This window comes from Solanum verrucosum, unplaced genomic scaffold, assembly GCF_900185275.1.
Source record: "Solanum verrucosum unplaced genomic scaffold, falcon-dt-bn FXZP01000108.1, whole genome shotgun sequence".
Taxonomy (NCBI): Eukaryota; Viridiplantae; Streptophyta; class Magnoliopsida; order Solanales; family Solanaceae; genus Solanum; species Solanum verrucosum.
Window position 1 is genome coordinate 848,663 of NW_026020274.1, and position 22,167 is coordinate 870,829.

General features: G+C 28.9%; 2 protein-coding genes across 3 annotated transcripts in view; one reads left to right on the plus strand and one right to left on the minus strand.

Annotated features, from left to right (window-relative positions):
- Nucleotides 1-22,167, plus strand: part of LOC125834121 (uncharacterized) — a 209,438-nt gene that overhangs the window by 161,870 nt on the left and 25,401 nt on the right. The window lies entirely within an intron of this gene.
- LOC125834116 (protein PIGMENT DEFECTIVE 338, chloroplastic) lies at nt 1,091-7,993 on the minus strand. The gene is made up of 8 exons (XM_049513302.1): nt 7,067-7,993; nt 5,804-5,878; nt 5,651-5,722; nt 5,054-5,134; nt 4,726-4,823; nt 3,419-3,544; nt 1,554-1,602; nt 1,091-1,396 (listed from the first exon to the last, which is right to left on the minus strand). Exons 1-8 carry the CDS (start codon nt 7,925-7,927, stop codon nt 1,217-1,219), a joined length of 1,542 nt encoding a protein of 513 aa, XP_049369259.1. The 5' UTR covers nt 7,928-7,993; the 3' UTR covers nt 1,091-1,216.

Here is a 22,167-nt window from a genome sequence, read left to right on the forward strand (position 1 = left end):
GAATTTATAGACAAAATAGAGGAATACCACAAGACATCAAATACTTACAAATTTAAGTTTGGAGGCTATGGACATAAAAATTATGGGAGTTATGAATATTATTAAAAGTTAAAATTAAAGAGAGGTAAGTCATGGGTAATAACTCCTTGTGAATAAATTAAAAAATACTTAAAATATAAGAAAATATTATCATTTTATGATTTTATGATTAAAAGTGAGACAAACAAATAAAAAAAATGTGAAGAGTTTTTTTTGTAAATGTTCATCCATTAATAACATATTTATTTGTAATAAATTAAGTAATTACTTTTAAAATACAATAATTAATTTAATTTTTTTTTAAGGTCAAAAAAAGGATAACAAAGATAAATGCAAATGGAGGTCATAGAGAGGTGTCACATCATCTTGTCTATGTTTCTCCTTTATAATATATATAGATTGGAATAATTCAATTGGGTGGTACTGTCATTTTTCAGTTCGTCGAGAGTTGATCGAAAACAACTAATAGTCTCATACTCTACCTTGAGGTAGAGATAAAGCATGTGTACACCTCACCTCCCTCATATCCTACTTGTAGAATTATACTCGGTATGTAGTACTAGTAGTAGTGTCATTTCACCTTTTTGCCAAAGGAAATGATTTGATTTAATGGTTAAGTTTGTGTTCTCACAATTCATTGTCCAAGAGATAATTAACCTAAATAGTCACTCACTCAATCGCTTAATCTAAAAATAATTTGTCAGATGTATATTATGTGTATCACCGTGCATAATTAATATATAATCTACATTTACTAACTAAAAAAATAAACCGTTAATACAATCGGCTATTAGTGTAAAAATCCCATCATAATTCAATTGGGTACATTTTGCAGCCTTACCCCTCCTATAGGAATTTGAAGAAAAATACGCAGGTTTACACATTGCTTCAAACTTTAAAGCATATTGGGGCTAATGAATTAGCCAACTGATTGAAGGCCCAACAATTAAACTTCATACACAAAGAGTCCATTTATGAAAGCATGATATATCAAAAAGGGATGTGAAACTTCAGAATTGTGCCAAAAAGAAAAGTAAAGTAACAATGGGACTTATTACTCAGTTCAGTAAAGAATATAACTGGGATTTTGAACAATGGTACTTTGTCATGGATGCTATCTAAGGACCTAAAGACGTGCCGAAAGGATATACAGTTCGATACATTTTAGTGTTGGGGGTTATTCCATGTTTATATTATCCCTTTCAAACTTGAACCATTTCCAATTAGCATACATATTTTCTTCATCTTCAAATGGTAGCCTGTCGGTTGGAAGGGGTTCTGGTTTCTTTGTTGCTGAAACAGTTGGTAGGTTCTGTCTGAACTTCTTCGCCATCTGTTTTGCTTCAGAAAATACTCTCTGCAGAGAAGGAAGTTCACTTGTTATGCAATTGTATCTGTAAGTTATAACGTTACGTGGAGTCTAAACTGGTCCAATAAGATGGTAGTGTTATATACAAGCAAAGATGGCTGATTATAACTAGCTATGAGGTGAGCAATATTTAAGGGAGACAAACCTCCTTGTCCGATAAAAATAACCCTGGCTCGCTTTCAAGGTTTGCAATACTGCATTTGACAAAAACAAGAGGATATCAAATTGACAAACAATTTGCTTGTTACAGGAAATCAAGATAACAATTCCTTGATGTGATTTTAGTTCAGAAATGTGGAAAGTGAGGAGCGGAACTGAGAATAAGCAGGAAAATAGTAAATCCATTGGCAGGAGCCTTAGCATGTCACCACTACAAAAATATCTAGCCAGTTCTTGTTAGCAACATGCTAAGTAGGATAGGCTTCTACAAGGAGATGCGAATGTGAACAAGGAATTGGAAATTAAACAATAAAATATCATGTTCCATGCCGTAAAACCTTTGGAGCCATATGAGATCTATTGTGTTATAGATTGTCTAGTCCAAGCACCAAAGGCGGTGGCCTCATGGTCAATGAAATAGTTCAAGAACCATGAGGGTTTTTTCAGGTTCAAATCCCAGCAAAAGCAAAAACACTAGATGATTTCTTTTAAATTTGTTCGAGTCTTGGTGGACAGAATTATCATCTATCTGCACTGGTGGAAGGGTAGCAAGTAAGCCGTGAAATTAGTCGAGGTGCGCACAAGCTGACACGGACACCAAGTTTATAAAAAGAATGATTGTCTTGTTGCAAAATCACAATTTGGACCATCAAAGTCATGAAATTAATCATTAATCATCCTTGCAATTCCAATATTGAAGAACTAACAGTGGGACAAAAATGGAGCTTGAGTTGGAAATTCTGAAATTGTTTTTTAACCTGAACTGGCTTACCATGCACATTCATTACCATTCACAGTCTAACTCACATGAGATTTATAACCAATGTTTTTACCCCAGTTCAAAATTTGAGTCACAAATTTTAATTCTAGTTAGGTGAGTATTACCTGGCAAAGGACATTAAAAACAATGAAAGCTGTTCAACGACCCAATGTACATAATGAGCACTGGTTTGAGCTAAGAGTGATTATGATTTATAATGGCCACCAAGTAGTGGGCTTCAAGGGGTGCCTCATAAGTCATACCAAATGGAGCTAAATGGACCCTGAATACTTATATAGCCGACCCTAACTAACTAGAATTAAGGCACAGTTGTTGCATTGTATTTCTTCGCCTGTTGTAGGTCGGGGGGGAGGGACAGTAGCTTGGTCTCTAGAAGTGGGAGGAATGAAATAAGATCCTAGGATCTCCAAAAAAAATCACAAAGTAAGGGAAACTAACTTGTACGCCCTTTCATCTGATATTGGAAAAAGTTGGACTCCTTATTATATGGACTTTTTTTTTGGTGAAGTGGAATCCTTATATGGACGTGAGCAATGATCACCTCGTAAGCTAGATTTGGGGTTGAGTTAGGCCCAAGATCCATCTCTTCACATCGTATCAGAGTCAGGTTAATCCCAATTTATGATTTACTGATGTTGGGCCACCATATTAAATTGTTCATGCTGGGTGTTAAGTCCCACATCGGTGGGCTGAGGAAAAGTTGGACTCCTTATATGGACTTGGACAATCCTCCCCTCATAAGCTAGATTTTGGGGTTGAGACTTGAGTTAGGCCCAAAATCTATTTCCTTACAGCTTGCAACATATATTATTTCAAAGTGAATAGGGCGTGGATAAATTGGGTAGTTGAAACGAGTTTTTGAAGATTTAGAAATTACAAGCAACACGTCACTAGTTGAAAACTTTCCATTTCAAAATATCAAAAAGTTGAAACATAAACAATCATAGTAGGGCAAGCATACAAAATGTATTAAGGTAATCCTTCGAGCCACAACTGATATCAGCATATAGGTGCATTTTATCCCTACCATTGAATAGGGCATAATCAAGCAAATTATCTCTACCACATACCTGAGAGATATTTTGTCAGGAAACATTGACTTCACAACCATAACTTTCACCTTCTCATCAACTGCTAACAAGTTACTCATGGAAGTAACCTTGGCTTGGGTGACATTTGAGATGTGTAGCAAGCCACTGAGAATTGAAAAGAAAAACCGTATAAAAATTTGAACAAGTTAGTTTCTTTTTCTGGTGGAACAAGGAGCATGGCTCGCATTAGTCCAAGAATGTACAAAACTTTATCTCCTCTTACTACCTAAACATAACTAAAACACCTGAATGGAACCATAAAGTATCCGGGCAACAATCATAAATGATATTTATATTGAATTGCACAGTAGCTAGACTGTCACCTCTCCTGCTTCTTAAACATATGCATGCATGATGCATCCAGAGTTCCATCGTAAGGGCACTACAGAAATAGATATAATAATCCAATACAAGTATAGATCTGTGACAAAATAAGGCAATCCCACAAATTTTACTATCAGAAAATACAGATAAACTCAACAGAAAGTGAAGCAAACCGAAGATATTATCCTACTAATTTTTGTCAAATATATCATTAAGAACCAAGGCCACACCTCAATCAATTGAAAGTAAAATGAGCATATAAGATTCAAAACACCAAACAAAAAAAGTTCTCTTTTTTTTAATTGCAAGATAGAATGGATAGTTTCTCTTAATTGAAACAAGGGAAGGGTCAAATGTGCTCCTGTATTATCTAGAATCAAGAAACTTTGTCCTCTGTTAAACATTTGGCCCAATATTGCCTCACCGCTAGGAAAAGTCTCATTTTTTCCATGACCTTAAACGGAGCTACAACCTAATGGTAATTTTGAACTTTACTCATAGTTGAAGGGTAAATTTGAACATTTTTTCTCAAAGAATTGGACACGTGGAGTCCAACAATTTCACACTGGAGCTTCTGTTAATGGAAAGAATAAGTATGAGACGATTTGCTAACAATAAGGTATGAATGGACCAAAAGTGTAATGGAGGGATAAATTGAGCAGTTTCAGCCTTCAGGTGGTACAGGGGCAATATTTGGACCTTTTCCCTTGAAACGATATAATTTCTATATGATATTGAACAACTATAGTGGTTTGTATTACTCTATAACTCTACATCACTGCATTTACGTATTTGTGCATAAAAAAGAGAAAAGAAATGTCAATCACAATTTGCTCCCATGCTCCAACCGCGAAAGTTCAAAGTTATCCTAGATCAGAGTCATTAAGTTTCTTAATTTTACATGGAAGTACTAACCACAGCTAAGTCCGACTTCTTTCTGTGGGAAGCATAATGCAAATTACCTTCGATTTGTTTCACCAAGCCTTATCTGTGCGCCAAAGGGGAAAAGTTTTTTCACTGTTCCTTCTACAAGGGTGCCCTCTTGCAGATTTAACATTTGCTGTGGAATCCAAGATTCAAGATGAAAAGAAATAAAGTAAGAAAAGAAAATAATCTAGAGAGGTTCTCAAACCATAAATAATTGGAGGGGGGGAATCTTGATAGAGAAAAGGCAACAGAAAAAAGGAACCCTCCCCAAGCAAAAGAAAAATGGGATAAAAAGCATAAATAGAAAAATACACGAAATCATTATACACAAGAAACTGGGGTGTCATGGTGACAAGAACTAACCCAAGCTTCCTTCTCACTAAGTATTAAGTCATTAGTTTCTTCATTTATTCTGGTAATAAGCACATTAATCCGACGCCCCACCTGAAATAACAAAAATAAGCTATATTAAGCAGGCAATATATAAAAGCAATCCATGTCATATGGGAGCAAAAGACGCACATTGTGGAGATTTCACGAAATGTTTACATAGAGCAGAGCACATTCTGGTCACCAAAACTTTGCACTTTCCCTTTTATATTTTCATTTGTATAACAATCTTATATTTTTGGGAAAGATACCAAAGAAGCAGCACTTTGCCACTTACCATTTGGTATGCACACAGTGAGCTTTAGAAGAATGTGGCCAGCAACAGATTCAGTTGCAGTGCTTCCAACATATCTATTGTTACAACTTAATAAATGTGATTTCATTTGCTACCAAAAAAGGCAGCACTTCCAAGCACTTTATTTTAGTAGTTAAATTGTGAGAGAGGATAGAATGTCGCTTGTTTTAAATGCAGAAGAAGAAATTCATAATGAAGTCCAAAGATACAGATGTAAATTAAATGCGAGGAACATAAGAATTGCGATTGGTGAACGTTTAAAGGTTCCAACTTACATTCTCCTTCAGCTCGGTGTAGCTATTAACTCTGTTCATCAATTCAGCCTTTGGAAGAAAGGCCCGTAAGCCCTGCAAAACAACATTCAACCTGTTTAGCACAGAGAAGTAGAACTGCAGTGGAGTCATGGAGGAAAGGGGTGACTGGATTACCTCTATTCTTGTAAGAAGACCACCAGTATTCCACTCTGTTATCTTCACCTCAATAGGTTCATTTAGTTGTTTAATCTGTGGCATAAATTAGTTAAAATGCTAAGTTATTGTGCTAATAAACTAGGATAAAAACGACCTAGAATAGAAACACCTAAAAGAACTGAGAACTAAGTAGTATCATCAAATTTGAGCCAGTACTTTGTGACACAGAACTTCCTCAATCATTCATAGCAATAGTACGTATTTTTACATCTTCTCTCTCAGAGCTCACTCATCCTTCAATTTCCATATTTTCTCATCATCCCTCCTTATGTTTGGTCTTCCACCAGCCCCATTTTTTGGTCAAAATATAACTGGAACCAATTTTCCTAGAGCTATATTATTTATCAGCATAAGTTGCACATGCAAATAGATCAATGATAGAGCAACTCAAGATGTTCAAACGACGGTATCCAAAAATATTCTCCCAATTCACAATCTAAAATCAAAAACTATTAGAGATTGGTGAATAGGAAAAATGTGCTGATTTTCAGGTCCCAAATTTAGAAATAAAGAATATATGATGATGACATTTAGTGCTTCTGAGGAATAATATTATCAATAGCATATGTTTAGAACCAGATTTAAGTTTTAACAACATTTAGAACATTCATAGAGTCTATGGCTCTATTGACTATAGGAATGCAATGGACCTAAATAGAGCGCAATGGATACAGAGCATTATATCATAATCAACCTAAACCAATTTGGAATAGAGGCAAAGTTGACTGATTGATGACTACTCAGGCTCAAAACTTAGGAGAATAATGCATGACCTTTTGTAATAGTTGTCAAGGAAAAACAATTCCTGAACGAATAATAGGTGCCTCCTCGAGTTAGCAGTTTAACAAAAAGGACAACTAAGCAATACAGATCAAAGTATAATCGTTCTCAGAATGGACAGAGTGATCTAATTTTAAGCTTTAAGTACATTTTCTAACAAGTTTCTAATATCTCCAAAATGAAATTGCAGGGCAAGATTATACCTTAAGCAATTCAAGTGAAGAAATAATAGTATGGAAATAACAATTATCTAGAACAATTTTTGGTAAGATCCAGTTAATAAAACATAGAGTACTTCAGTAGTTCCATTAATAAGGTAAAACATAAAGCTAATCCCAACTTACGCAGCCAATTGATTGGACTAGGTAACAATCAAGTCCCCTATCGATGAAAATCTAAACAACATTGCATATTATAAGAGAACGAAAGTGAGAAAAGAACCTGCCTCACTCGATGCCAGGCAATGCGTCTAAAGAGTCTTCTTGTTGACAGTAGTGGTCGACCACTGAGAGTTCTTCCAAGAACCTCAGCAAAAAGTACAGTCCCAGGTTCCACAACGGGCTTCCCTGACGTTGATTCCCCACTAATTGCATCATCGTAGCTCACAATTCCCATTTTCCCTCTCACCAAAAACTCCTCAGCATCCTTCTCTAAATCACACAGCAAATAGCCCATCTCTTTGTCATACAAAGGCAAAACATCCTTAGTTAACATGGTACCCAATAGGTCAGCACCAACACTCACATCAAGCTTATTCTCATTCCCCGAAACCACAACACCTACCACCAAATCACCCGGTTTCGGTTCATAATACTCTACACTAACCTTCTTACTCTCTTCTACAACTGGATGAACCTCTTCCTCTTGTTCTGTATCACTTTCTTCTTCATTAGACTCTGTAGGCTTAAATAACTTATAAAATGGCTCCAAAACTTCATCTTTACTAACTTTTTTCTGCTCCTCCTCTACATCTGAGACAACCCCATTATCTATTTGCTTTAAATATGGCTTATTATGTAATTCAAGCTCTTCACTTTCAGGCAATTCATCCAACTGGGTAGTCGTAAATTCTTCAAAGATTTCATTTTTAGAGCAAAACGAGACATGGGTATGCAAACTTATTTGATAATTCCAATGGAGTAAGAGATTCTTGGAAGATTTTGGGGTTCTAGCAAGTGGGTATTTGTGAGAAAGGGGAAAAGCTGAGAATTGGGTAGCTGTGTTGTAAATAACAGAAGTGTTGAGGGGCAAAATTGGATTGAAAATAGAGAAAGACTTACATGGAAGAAGAAGAAGTGGCATGTCTGCTCATCAGCTCGAATTGCCGCTTGTTTCGTTATCTGTTTACAGTTGCCTTTGATATTTTTGAATACCCGACAGACAAACAAATGGGCCGAAAAAGTGTTGGGCCTAAGGGCCACAAAGATATTCGGAAAGGAGGAATTGACACAGACATACAACTATTATATACAATTGGCAATATATAGCCCAATATTAATTAGCAATTAATAGTCTATAAAAAAAATTGGGAAAATTTTCAAAACAACAATATTTTAGCTTTTAATGGGATTCCTTAGCAATAGTTTCACTATTAATTTAAAATGTCAATATTTTAGTTTGTTAAGGGCTGAGTTATGTATTTGTTTTATTTTGATTAATTTGAGAGAATACAAATAATTAATAACATAATAAAGAAAATCATGGAACAGAAAATTTCAAAAAAGGTTAAAAAAAATTAAAATTTAACATCAATTACGTTTTTGAAAGAGCATATGTTGTCATTTTTCCTTCTAGCGTTTTTTTCCTTTGTTCTTAAGAATTTCAAAAAAAAAATTGAAAACAGTAGTTTGTATTTTATATCTCATATGAGGATATGGAAGTGTTGGAAAATTTCTAATGCCCTCTGTTTTGGATATTTAAATGTTTGAACTTCTTTGAATATGTGTTCATCCAAAATGTATTCGAAAACCTAATGATATGTATAACTAACTTAAAATACAAAACTTATTGGTATTGATTTATGATGAATACAACTCTTTTGCATTCTAGTTCAAGTACACAAATAAAGGCAGATGTGAAGTATATACCAAAATATAAATACAAATTAGTTGTAAATTGAAATGATATTGAAAAATACAGTTGCGATGAATACATAATACATAGAATAAGTTGTATTCAAAATAAATTGTATTTATATTTCAATATCCAATTTTGTTATATTATTATTTCACTTTAAATTTGCAGAAAGTATTTCTAGCTCAGTTTTTATTTCAAATATGAAGTTGTATTTCAATATCATTTTGTATATCAAACGCAGAATGAATACCAATAATTTTGTATTGCCCTTCTTGTGATGTATTCGTCGCAATTTTATATATTATGTATTCATAAAAATTATATTGCTTTAGCCAAATAAAATACAAAATATGTCTTACTAAGTTTGTATTTCAAATATCAAGTTGTATTTCAGTATGATTTTGTATTTCAAATGAAAGAATGAATACCAATAAATTTCTAATTGATTCCGTCATTGTAGACAATCAGATGCTTTCCCCAAAATCTAAAACTCTAAAAGAGAATTTTGATATTATCAAAATATATGTATTAAATATCAAACAAAATAAACATATAAATGAATTTCTAGATTCTATAAAATCTGAAAAATTAAAAGAAAATCACAAAAAAAAATTGTTTAAAAGAATAAAAATCTGAAATACATAAATATTTGATGAATATCTAAACAAAATCACATAAAAGTTTAAAAATTGACTGGAAATCCGTAATATATAGAATATGGAATATACACCATAATCGGTGATTTTAAACAGCAAATCAAAATAAATCTAACTAAATAATGGAAATTAACTTGCCAATCGAGAAATCTCTTGAATTAATAAAGAGATTTCGTTTAACAATCGAGAAAAATTCTTGAATTAAAATATATATTTTGATGAACAATTTGTGAGCACCTTGAAGAAAGAGAATCTGGAAACGTGAAAGGTGGGGGTAGAAACGTGAAAGGTGAAGAAGGAAGGTTAATGGGTATTGTTTTAAAAAAAAATTCATTTTAAACAGTTATTGGTTTAGAATTTCGTCTAATAGGACTGTTTTCATAAATAAAATTAATTTTATATAATAAAATCTGAATACATATTATTTTCTAAAAATATGTCATTCTGACATTTTAAATAAATATTTTAAAGTGTTGTTGTTTTGACTAATTATGTTAGGTATTATGACTTAATTGCTAATTTTCCCAAAAAGAAATTAGCACATATTAGCCTAAAAGAAATAAAACCAACTTTTTATAGTTTTTTTCTTTTAATCATGTGCAACGAACCCGCATTAATTAAGGAGATGTGAGATTATTTTTTCTTCCTTGTTTTTAACTCCTATAATTAAGGAAGTTAGCTTTTCATTTCTTTAAATTCTCAAACTCAACTTTATTTAACCGTCTATTCAAAAAAAAAAAATATTAACGCAATTTACAGAAACATAAAGATATATTTGATTGTAATTTTATGATTATTTTTTTTACCAATCAACAATAATTAGTTTATTAAAAAATCGATTGCCTACTTTTAAGAAGTGAAATATATATATTTATTTATATTAATTAACCCATTAAAAAAAGGTTACACAACTTTTAAGGAATGAATTTTTTAAAATTCTTTTAATAACTTATTAAAAGATTGTGACTACTTTTATTGTAAGAAAATGTATTATTAATGCTCTAACGTGTATTAATTATCACATAATTGACAATAATTAATCAAATAATGTTAAATGACATTTAATTAGAAACTGTAATAATATATGTGCATAAATTATACAACAATTAAAGTTGCAATTACATAATGTATACATAAAAAAATATATATGTATACACAAAAAAAAATTCATAAAAATAGACGTGTAAATTTTATTGAGGTAATAAACTTTATATTGTATACATAAGAATATTACCATCAATTATGCGTATTACTATAATGAATACAAGAATGAGATTAATATGATACATATATAAATTAAATTTTATTCATTAATTGTACATGTGATTTTATTTATGTATACGGTAACTGCACCATGTATACATTGGTTCGTATTCATCTGTGTATTCATTGATTTGTATTAACATAATAAACGTGTATACTTTAATTTAAATTGAGATTGAAATTCATTGGTATACATTGGGTTGTATTTATCAAAATCAACATTCTGATTTTTTACAAGGATCTTACGAGAATCTTTCTTACCCATGAAATTGAGAACAAAAATTTCAAAATACTATAACCTGAATTTTTGCCAAAAAAAAATTAAAAAAAACTTTAGATCCACAAATCACAAAATTTCAAAATTAACAGGGCAAGAAATGCTACATAATTATATATTAAAAGAAATTTTTGGAAGGATCATCGATAAAAATAAGTTATATCTGATTTGCATAGACATGGTGAATTAAGGAGAATAAGAGAAAATTTAGAAGAGAAGAAAATATTACTATATATTAGAAGAGTCTAGGATTTACTATCATTGTTCCAATTAAATCATTACAAATGTCCAATACTTACTATATAAAATATATAAGTGGGCCCCACCTCCTTCCACTTAAATAATATTTTTCAACCTTATCATGGTAAAAGTTGAATTTATTATCCTTTTCATTTAATTTTATATGATATTATTTTTTCTATAAAATCATTATATATGTTTTAATAATTTAAATTTCAAAAACATTATAATTTAACTTTAAAGATTTTATTTTATCAAAATCTTGTACATTGAAATATATAGTTATGAATTTAAAATATTTTTAAAATCATATAAAAATTTCAATAACTTCTCAAATTCCATAATATAACACTTAAATACTACATATTATATATTAAGTACTATACTATAAATGACTTAAATACTCCATATTATCTATTACAATAATTAACAATTATTTGACACTTTAAATTCTATTAATGCCATATAAATTAGGATAAAAAACCTAACATATAATATTTAAATATATTTAAAAATAATATAAGTAATACTATACATTACAATAATTAACAACTTAATTATTTAAAACTTATATAAAAAATTTAATTGACTCTCTAAATTCTATTGGTACCACATAAAATAGATATAATAAACATATATTGTTTGAAATTGACAAAAAAGAAACAATAAATTACAATAATTAATAAAAAATAGTCCACTCCAAAAAATCTATCAATTAACAACATATATTGTTTGAAATTGACGAAAAAGAAACTATAAATTACAATAATTAACAAAATAAATCTCTCGACTCCAACAAATCTATCAATTAATGCCACATAAATTGGGATATGGCAAATAACATATAGTATTAAAAAATTAGGTTCAAAATGTACTAAAAAATACAATAATTAACAACTTAATATATTAAAGAGACATAAAAAAGGGTTAATATTTAAAATTCTGCATGTGCCACATAAATTAGAACAAATAGAGTAATAAATATTACTTTCAAAATTATGTTAAAAAAAAGTACTACAAATCACAACAGCTAACAATTTAAAATATTTTTAAAATCATATAAAAATTTCAATAACTTCTCAAACTCTATAATATGACATAAATTTTTAAAAAAAGTGTTATAAATCATAATAAATAGTACAATATTTAAACTACTTTAAAAGCATTATAAATTGTAATAAATAATACAACAATTCAAATTACTTAAAATTTAACGACTTAAAAATATTTTTTTAAATGTATTAAAATTTTGGTTAATTGTCAAAACTTTACATGTGCCACATAAATTGGGACATGGACAGTCACACATATTTTTTTAAAAAAATTACATTAAAAGTATTCTATCAATTAACAACATATATTGTTTGAAATTGACGAAAAAGAAACTATAAATTACAATAATTAACAAAATAAATCTCTCGACTCCAACAAATCTATCAATTAATGCCACATAAATTGGGACATGGCAAATAACAGATATTATTAAAAAATTAGGTTCAAAATGTACTATAAAATACAATAATTAACAACTTAATATATTAAAGAGACATATAAAAAATGCTTAATATTTGAAATTCTGCATGTGCCACATAAATTAGAACAAATAGAGTAATAAATATTATTTTCAAAATTATGTAAAAAAAAAAGTACTACAAATCACAATAGCTAACAATTTAAAATATTTTTAAAATCATATAAAAATTTCAATAACTTCTCAAATTCCATAATATAACACTTAAATACTACATATTATATATTAATTATACTATACTATAAATGACTTAAATACTCCATATTATCTATTACAATAATTAACAATTATTTGACACTTTAAATTCTATCAATGCCATATAAATTAGGATAAAAAACCTAACATATAATATTTAAACATATTTAAAAATACTATAAGTAATACTATACATTACAATAATTAACAGCTTAATTAAAACTTATATAAAAAATTTAATTGACTCTCTAAATTCTATTGGTACCACATAAACTAGATTATATGATAAACATATATTGTTTGAAATTGACGAAAAAGAAACAATAAATTACAATAATTAATAAAAAAAAATAGTCGACGAAATTGACGAAAAACAAATTATAAATTACAATAATTAACAAAATAAATCTCTCGACTCCAACAAATCTATCAATTAATGCCACATAAATTGGGACATGGCAAATAACATATATTATTAAAAAATTAGGTTCAAAAGGTACTATAAAATACAATAATTAACAACTTAATATATTAAAGAGACATATAAAAAAGGGTTAATATTTGAAATTCTGCATCTGCCACATAAATTAGAACAAATAGATTAATAAATATTATTTTCAAAATTATATTAAAAAAAGTACTACAAATCACAATAGCTAACAATTTAAAATATTTTTAAAATCATATAAAAATTTCAATAACTTCTCAAATTCCATAATATGACATAAATTAAAAAAAAAGTGTTATAAATCATAATAAATAGTACAATATTTTAACTACTTTAAAAGTATTATAAATTGTAATAAATAATACAACAATTTAAATTACTTATTACTTAAAATTTAACGACTTAAAAATATTTTTTTAAATGTATTAAAATTTTGGTTAATTGCCAAAACTTTACATGTGCCACATAAATTGGGACATGGAGAGTCACACATATTTTTTTTAAAAAAAATTACATTAAAAGTATGCTATCAGTTAACAACATATATTGTTTGAAATTGACGGAAAAAAATTTATACATTACAATAATTAACAAAATAAATCTCTCGACTCCAACAAATCTATCAATTAATGCCACATAAATTGGGACAAGGCAAATAACATATATTATTAAAAAATTAGGTTCAAAATATACCATAAAATACAATAATTAACAACTTAATATATTAAAGAGACATATAAAAAATGCTTAATATTTGAATTTTTTGCGTGTGCCACATAAATTAGAACAAACAGAGTAATAAATATTTTTTTCAAAATTATGTTAAAAAAAAGTACTACAAATCACAATAGCTAAAAATTTAAAATATTTTTAAAATCATATAAAAATTTCAATAACTTCTCAAATTCCATAATATGACATAAATTAAAATTAAAATATAAATATATTGGACCCCGTGCTGGCACGGGGTCCTATATCTAGTATATATGACAAGGATTTTAGAATGAAAACAAAAAAGGTTGAATAACCTAAATTTTTGCAAAAACAAAATTGAAAAAACTTCAATTCCACAAATCATGAAATTCAACAATTAATTGGACAAGAACAAGATTATATATAAAAGATGATTTTTAGAAGTATCCATGAAAAAATATATTGAATTAAGGAGAATAATTAAAATTAGGGAGAGAATCGAATATACGTATGAAAAGAATTCTAGAAAGAGAAAAAGAAGACAAAAAAGAGAAGAACTCTATTTTAAAACGGTCTACAAAATAAAAGAAGAGATAAAATAGGGAAAATAAAACAATAATTTTTTTCTTTCAAGAAAAAAAAAGCAACAATCAAACGTGTGTGTAGAGAAAAATAAGGAGAACAAAAATACATTTTTTAAGAAAAAGAAAAATAACTATTGAATGCCAAATAAATAAAACAAAGTCTTTTTCTTGCTAAAAAATTAAAAATGGGCTAGTTATTGCTAATTTAGTCTATAGGGTGTTATGCTATGCCAAAATTATCGAGGGGAGACTAAGAAAATACCCCATAAAAGCAAAATAATTATGAAATATACCCCTTTATATTCATACCCCACTAAATAATTACACTATATACCCCCAACTAATTTCGCTTAACTGATACTAAATCAGTATCATATACTTTATTGGTATCATTAAGGCTCGTAATTTCGCTTAATTAATACTAAATCAGTATATATATTGTATTGTTGTCATTAAGGTTTCTTGCTCAGAAATTACTCATTAGTCAATGATACTATAAGAGTATATATATACTCTTATAGTATCATTGACTTATGAGTAATTTCTATATATACTTTTATAGTATCTTTGACTAATGAGTAATTTTTGAACAAGAAACCTTAATGATACCACAACAATATACATATACTCTTAAGGGGTCGTTTGGTAGAGTGTATAAGAAACAATAATGCATGTATTAACCTTGTGTATTACTAGTACCTTGTTTGATACTCTTTTTCAAACTATGTATAACTAATACTTGCATTAGTTATACACTATATTGTGTATTAAGGTGTGCATTGTTAATACCATGAATTTCTAGGAATTAGCAATGCAATAGTTTTAATGCATGCATTAACATGATAAAAGATTCAATTGCCCCTCAAAACCTTTTTTACATCTTTTCCACCATAAAAGTGAAGGGTATCTTTGTAAATAATTTTTTTAATGTAATACATTTTATTTTTAATGCATCAAACCAACAATACATTAAAATAATCTATGTATAATTAATGCAAGTATAACTAATACATGTATTGCTAATGCAAGTATTACTAATACACATATTTAGCATTATCCTTATACACTCTATCAAACGACCCATATAGTATCATTGATTAATGAATAATTTTTGAACAAGAAACCTTAATGATACCACAACAATATACATATACTCTTATAGTATCATTGACTAATGAGTAATTTCTGAACAAGAAATCTTAATGATATCAATGTGTGTGTATATATATATACTGATTTAGTATTAGTTAAGCGGAATTATCAGCATTAATGATACCAATACAATATATGATACTGATTTAGTATCAGTTAAGCGAAAATTATCAGCCTTAATGAATGAGGGGTATGGGCTGTAATATTTTTTGAGAGGATGGTATTTCTTGAATTACTTTGAATTTGGTATGAACATGTAACTATTTGGAGTTTTATGGCCCATTTATGTAGTTTTGTCAATTATGAAACTATTCAAACTTAGCAACTTATTTATGAAAAAAAATAGTTGTAGTTTCAAAATATTATAAAGAAGAGAAATATATTATTTTTATAGCTAATACTTCTCTTCCCCCTCTCCTGCCCTCTCCTCTCTCTATTGCCTCTCCTCCCTCTCTCTCATCCTCTATCTTTCCCTCTTCTCTCTCTCTTTCTCCATTTTTCTGTCTCCTGCTCATAAGAAGAAATACCCTTAAATTTATTATGTATCATTGTATTCAATCAAATATAGGTGAGAGTTTTGCATTTTATTTCAATTCTATTCGAAAAATTATATTTTATATTTTGTATCAATGTATTTGTATTCATACGAATAGAATATGCATTCATCCTCTCTGACAATTTTTTTTTATATCCAATCAAAGAGAGGATGAATACAATTGTATTCGTTGTATTTAGATTACAATTGATGCAAAATAAATATAGAACACAATGCAAAATAAATATAAAATACAATTTGTTGTATTTTGAATACAATTGGTACAAAATAAACACATAATACAATGCAAAATAAATACAAAATACAACCATCTCTCCTTACTCTCTTGATCTCGCTCGCCTCTCTCCTCTTAATATATATTCACTTTGATACAAATCAATTCATCAAGGATGAATGCATCACAACACATATAACACAAAGACATAATCAATTCATCAAGGATTTTAAATAGTATAAAGTTGTCAAACTCAACAAGTCATGAAACACGCCTCAAATGATAGAGACAGTGGAGGAATCCATTTAAAATTGGTCTTTACCACTTAGAAAAACAGTTCTTTCATTTTCCATGCACTTAAAAGTTGCCTTAGTTCCCTTTTTCAAAAACAAAAAGAGACCTAAGTTGCTTCTATGCTGCCCGATCTTTCTTGACAAAGAGAATGGCATACTTAGGTCTCAGGATGAGATTCTGAATTAAGATGATCAAACATTAACTCAAGCCCCTAACCCGGGTATCTCAATGTCAAATATAATGGATAAGTCACACCTCCCTTTGCTCGGGCAATTACTCACATATCACAAGTTTTCAGCAATAATTATCGGTTTCACACGAGCCTCCACATAGGCTAAACATCACAAATATGCATCACATAGACTAAACAAGAGTGTCAACACTTAACAACCTCTAAATCACATACTACAACTCATTCCACAGTTGACTCCCTAATTAGAAAAATCACTTACTCATCTCAGTCTAAAAGAAGGATAGTCAAACCTACCTTGAAGGCCGAAACTTCACTCGAACAACTCTATTGAAACACTTACTCAACCACACAATCACCGGAACGATCCTCAACTATCAAGAATGAAAAGAATTCATCAAAAGGAGCCCAATAATACCCATATTGATAGGGTTTGAAATCCAAGGTAAAATAGTCTAAAAATCATTTCTGAAATCAAAAGGTTAAAATGAGATTTTTAATTGAAAATCAAGTTCTACAAGCCAAGAGGTGTTCGTGCTTGAAAAATCCATTAAAAACAAGCAAAAATCGAGCTCCAAATCAAGAATTTAGTAATTTAATTTTTCATATTTTAATTAAATTACTTTTTTTTTTTGAAAATTTATGTTCCATTCACCTAATTGGCCATTATTCAATTTGCTACCATCAATTTAATTAATGCAGATGTAAGACAACATTTTAGAAGTGCATTTGATAAATAAAATAAAATAAAAAATTCATCCAAACGGCCACTTGTCCCAACAACACAAGTTCCTATTAAAACGTCAACGTGGTTTTGTCTACAGTTTTCATCATCATACTTAATTAGCTTATCCAAGAGAAAATTATAAAAAAGTTCATTATCACTGTCAAAGGTCTACTATTCTATTTTGATTTTCCATCTCGTCACCTTAAGCGTTTAGTAACCGCATCCGATTAAATTTGAATTCACATTTAAATTTATTTTTATGTTGGAGATTAAAATGCTCCTACACAGAAGTAATTCTACATAAAATGTTATTCAAGCTCAAAACATCGGATTAAAGATGAAAGATAACCCTTATTGAATAAAACTAATTATATAGGAGAAACTATAGTTTAAAAAATTAATTATTTATATACTATGCAGTTAATATTGAATTTTCTTGACTTATTTTTATCTATTTATTTCTATACTCTATATTTTAAATTTTGTTAGTGAAAATCCTAATGTCATCACTAATTAACAGTAATTACTAAAATCACTATATTTTTCTTAATAAATGAAAAGTAGAAACATAAGTAAATTAGTTGAAGAATAAGATTAATTAAGACTTCCAACTGGTACTGTTTAGGTATGATCTGAAAGTAATTATATGACAAAATTCACAATCATTGACTATATAGCACATGCAGTGTTTCACAAACTTACTACTATGATTTCCACTAATCAAATTAGTCCACTTATATTAAAAGATGTCACCAATTGTTAAAATAACATGCATCTTCTAATTGTAGTCTGATATGTTGTGACAAATTCGAAATTTAAGACATCACATGTGCTAGGTTTAAAATATAAGTTGTTCTGGAATATAAATATATTTAACCTTTATTTATAATCATTTTTCACATTTATAGATACATACATAATATATGTTCAAGTTGAAATTAAGGTGTTTTGTTGAAATTGTGACTTCTATATCATGTTAATCAAGACTAATATGATAACTCAAAAAATAAAATGATAACGAGTTGTTAGTCTTATGCGTATGGGTTCATATGAAATCGATAGCTTTTATTTAAATTTTATATTTATATTAAAACATCCATTAATCATGTACAGATATTTGCTTAAACAAGATGAGTTACTACATATAGCAAGAGTCAAGAGAGAGTTCATAATTTAAAGTTACTATAAAACCTTCATCAACTTTAAATTTTGAAATCGCCCTTGAAGGTTATAAATAGCCGGTTGAATTCTGCTAATAATGTAGTTTTAAAAAAAAATAAAAATTGCTGCCACTATATAGAACTTAAATATATTATTGATTAATATATTAAATTGCTTCCTTTTTTCCCTCCTATTTCATGTCATAGGTTCGGTTTGTCGGTCGGCCTTAAATTAATTACTAATTTTAAGATAGGACAAAACTAATCTTTGATACAATTAGTGCAATATAATTAGTTAGTCAATCACTATACTATATACACGTATGGCGATATTAGTTGAGATAATCATCATGAGCATGTGATAAACTAATTAAATTAATTCCTTGTACTTATCATAAACTAATTAATTTCGAATAATGGGGAAACAAGAATAAGAATATATTCTTCTGATAGATAGAGTCATCAAAATAAATCTAATGATATTTGAGAGTAACATGTGGCCATTATCTGTATATCATAGATTTTTGTTCTTAAATTTAATTTTCATCACTTGGAAAGTCCACCTTGAGTACTTGTGATTATTTTAATTTATTAGCATTGATAAATGCCAAATCTAAAAATAATTAGGGGGGACATGATGCAATTCATTAATATCAACAACAAATTGTATATATAATGTACGCTAAAACTTAAAAGGTGGTATATATATATATATTAGTTATTTCACTTTCTATCCTGCATAAAATAATATATGAATTTCCTCATATTTTATACATATATTAGTTATGGGGGTTTCTAAATTGTCAACCAAACGTCGTATTAATTTTATACACGAATAACTTATTTCCTAATTACCTACGACCGAATATCGTATAAGTCATACGAAATTAATACATATATAACTTTGTTTCTTATCCAGCTACCAAACGACTTATTTCAAACAATTAAAAATACATGGTTGTCATGAGTATCAAAACTTCTCCGAGTTTAGATTTAATTAAATCCCCTTCGACGAACAATTACTACTTATAAAATAAAAATAAAAATATTTTTTTTGTGTGCGTGTAAATATGAATTGATGAAATCCTTCGACTTAAAGATGTGTCTAGTCTAGTATAGTAGTAAAAGTGACGTAAAAATTGCTAGTTTGAATCTTTGGTGTATTAAGTTTTGTATTTTTTGAATTATCTTATTGATTTTTTGACTTCACCACTTATAATAAATGCAAAAAGGGCACTAATAATACTCCGGTGTGTTTAGTATAGAAGAAAACATTAAATGTCTTCTGGTTTTCTTATGATTGGTTAAGTAAAACTTTTGAAAAACATTTTTTCTAGAAATTAGGAAAAATAAGTTATATAAGTTAGGTAACACTTTTTCATATCGATTGTATCGTTTCACACTTCAAGTATATCTTGTCCGATCTTCATTCCCACCGGTCACCTGCATAGCCCTTTTCCCATGCCACCACCTCCTACCCCCACAGGCTAGGGGTGTGTATCGGTCGGTTCGGTTCGATTTATCGGTTTTTGGTTTTTAAATATGCTTAACGATAACCAAACCAATAAGATATTTGTTATCGGTTCTCGGTTTATCGATTTTAGGTCTTTAACGGTTCGGTTTAACCAATAAGAAAATACTTTCAAAACAAATATATGACTTATCCAATAATTTGACGCGATACGCAAACATCGAAATAATCATTCCAAACGGGACAACAAGGACCAACTTGTTGTATTTTGGTCATCACAACAGACTTGATTAATTTTCGATCACCATAATATATATAAAACGAGGTCCCCTTTATGCAATAAAAAGAATCAAATAAAACCAAATCATAGGCAAAAGTCAAAACAGTAGCAAATGAGGTCATGCTTATGGTAACTAAATGAAGTTCTTACGTTATTTTTTTAAAAAAAACACACACAATTTGAATTCCTAACGTTAATCAAATTGCAGATATTTACAATCGTGCAAAAGCTAATATTAGTCAATTATAAACTAACTAAAGTAAATAAGTAATACTAAAAAGTAAAACCTAAAGGTTAAATAACTAAAAGTAGAGAGGAGAGTTACTTGTTAAGTAGTGTTAATTATTGCGTAGGGTTTTATATTTTTAGTCTAATAGACTACTAATTATATTAATATTTTTTAAATATATTATATATATATGTATAACTAAAAATTAAAATAGTAAATTATTATATTCTTAATGGGTTATCGGTTAACCCAATAACCCAATAATTTTTTTTTGTAAAACCATTAAATAACCGTTATCCCAATAACCCAATAACAATAAACCAATAACACTTTTTTCGGTTCGGTTTATCGATCGGTTTGATTTTTGCACACCCCTACCACAGGCTACTACACCACCTCTCATATTCATGTATATATATATTATATAAATATTTTTAGAATAATATTTTTTTATTTATCAATGACTAACTAGACAAGACTCGAGCGATAAATGTCTTAGTAACGTCAACTCAAAGAAGTTGCAAAGGGGTTTTCATTCATTAATTCATTGCACCATAACACAATGTTAATCACAATAACATGACTTTCTATTATATTAGGAAAAACATTTTGACGCTACAAATTTATCATACGTGTAAAACATTTTTCTTCATTCCGACAATACCATACCCTACTTGTCAATTTTGGTGTCATTAATGAAACTATGAAAGTAATCTATCAACTTTTTTAATTTCTAATTTTGTGAGGAAACAAGGAGAAAAAAAAAGACGCAATTATGAAATTGTACCAAAAAATTCAAGATTTCGAACTAGAGAATTTGTTGACTTTTAGAATTAATTTCCATTTAATTTATTGATGACGATTTCTACACCATTGAAACTAAGATAGGGTGATAGAAAAATCCAGTGATAGAGACAAAGGATGACAATGACTAAAAACAAGAGTCTATAAATAACACGCTACTCCCTCCATTTCATATTAGTTCATATCTTATTAAAAATATTTGTCTCGTATTAATTGTTCACTTTGCTAAATTAAGAAATTAAAATTTTCCTATATGTAAAGTCTGTGGCTAATTTTTAGTCACCCTACATCTTGCCATGAATGCTACGAAAAAATATTTTATGGCTAAAGTGTTTAGCTACAAAAAATTTCATATTTAGCTACAGTGTGTTTTGTAGCATTAAGTGCATTTTCTTGTAGTGTCAATTAATTCTTTTTAAAAGTGTTCACGTTTGTTTGTAAAAATTTCAAGAAGTTTTCTAAGGGTGAGTTAGTAAAATTATCTTCTTATATATGATTTCTT

Coding starts and splice junctions, on each gene's coding strand:
- LOC125834116 (XM_049513302.1), bottom strand. CDS start 7,927: ATGCCACTTCTTCTTCTTCCATGTAAGTCTTTCTCTATTTTCAATCCA. Junction 4,824..5,053: donor TTAGTGAGAAGGAAGCTTGG/GTTAGTTCTTGT, acceptor TGGATTCCACAG/CAAATGTTAAATCTGCAAGA. Junction 1,397..1,553: donor TATTTTTATCGGACAAGGAG/GTTTGTCTCCCT, acceptor CCTTCTCTGCAG/AGAGTATTTTCTGAAGCAAA.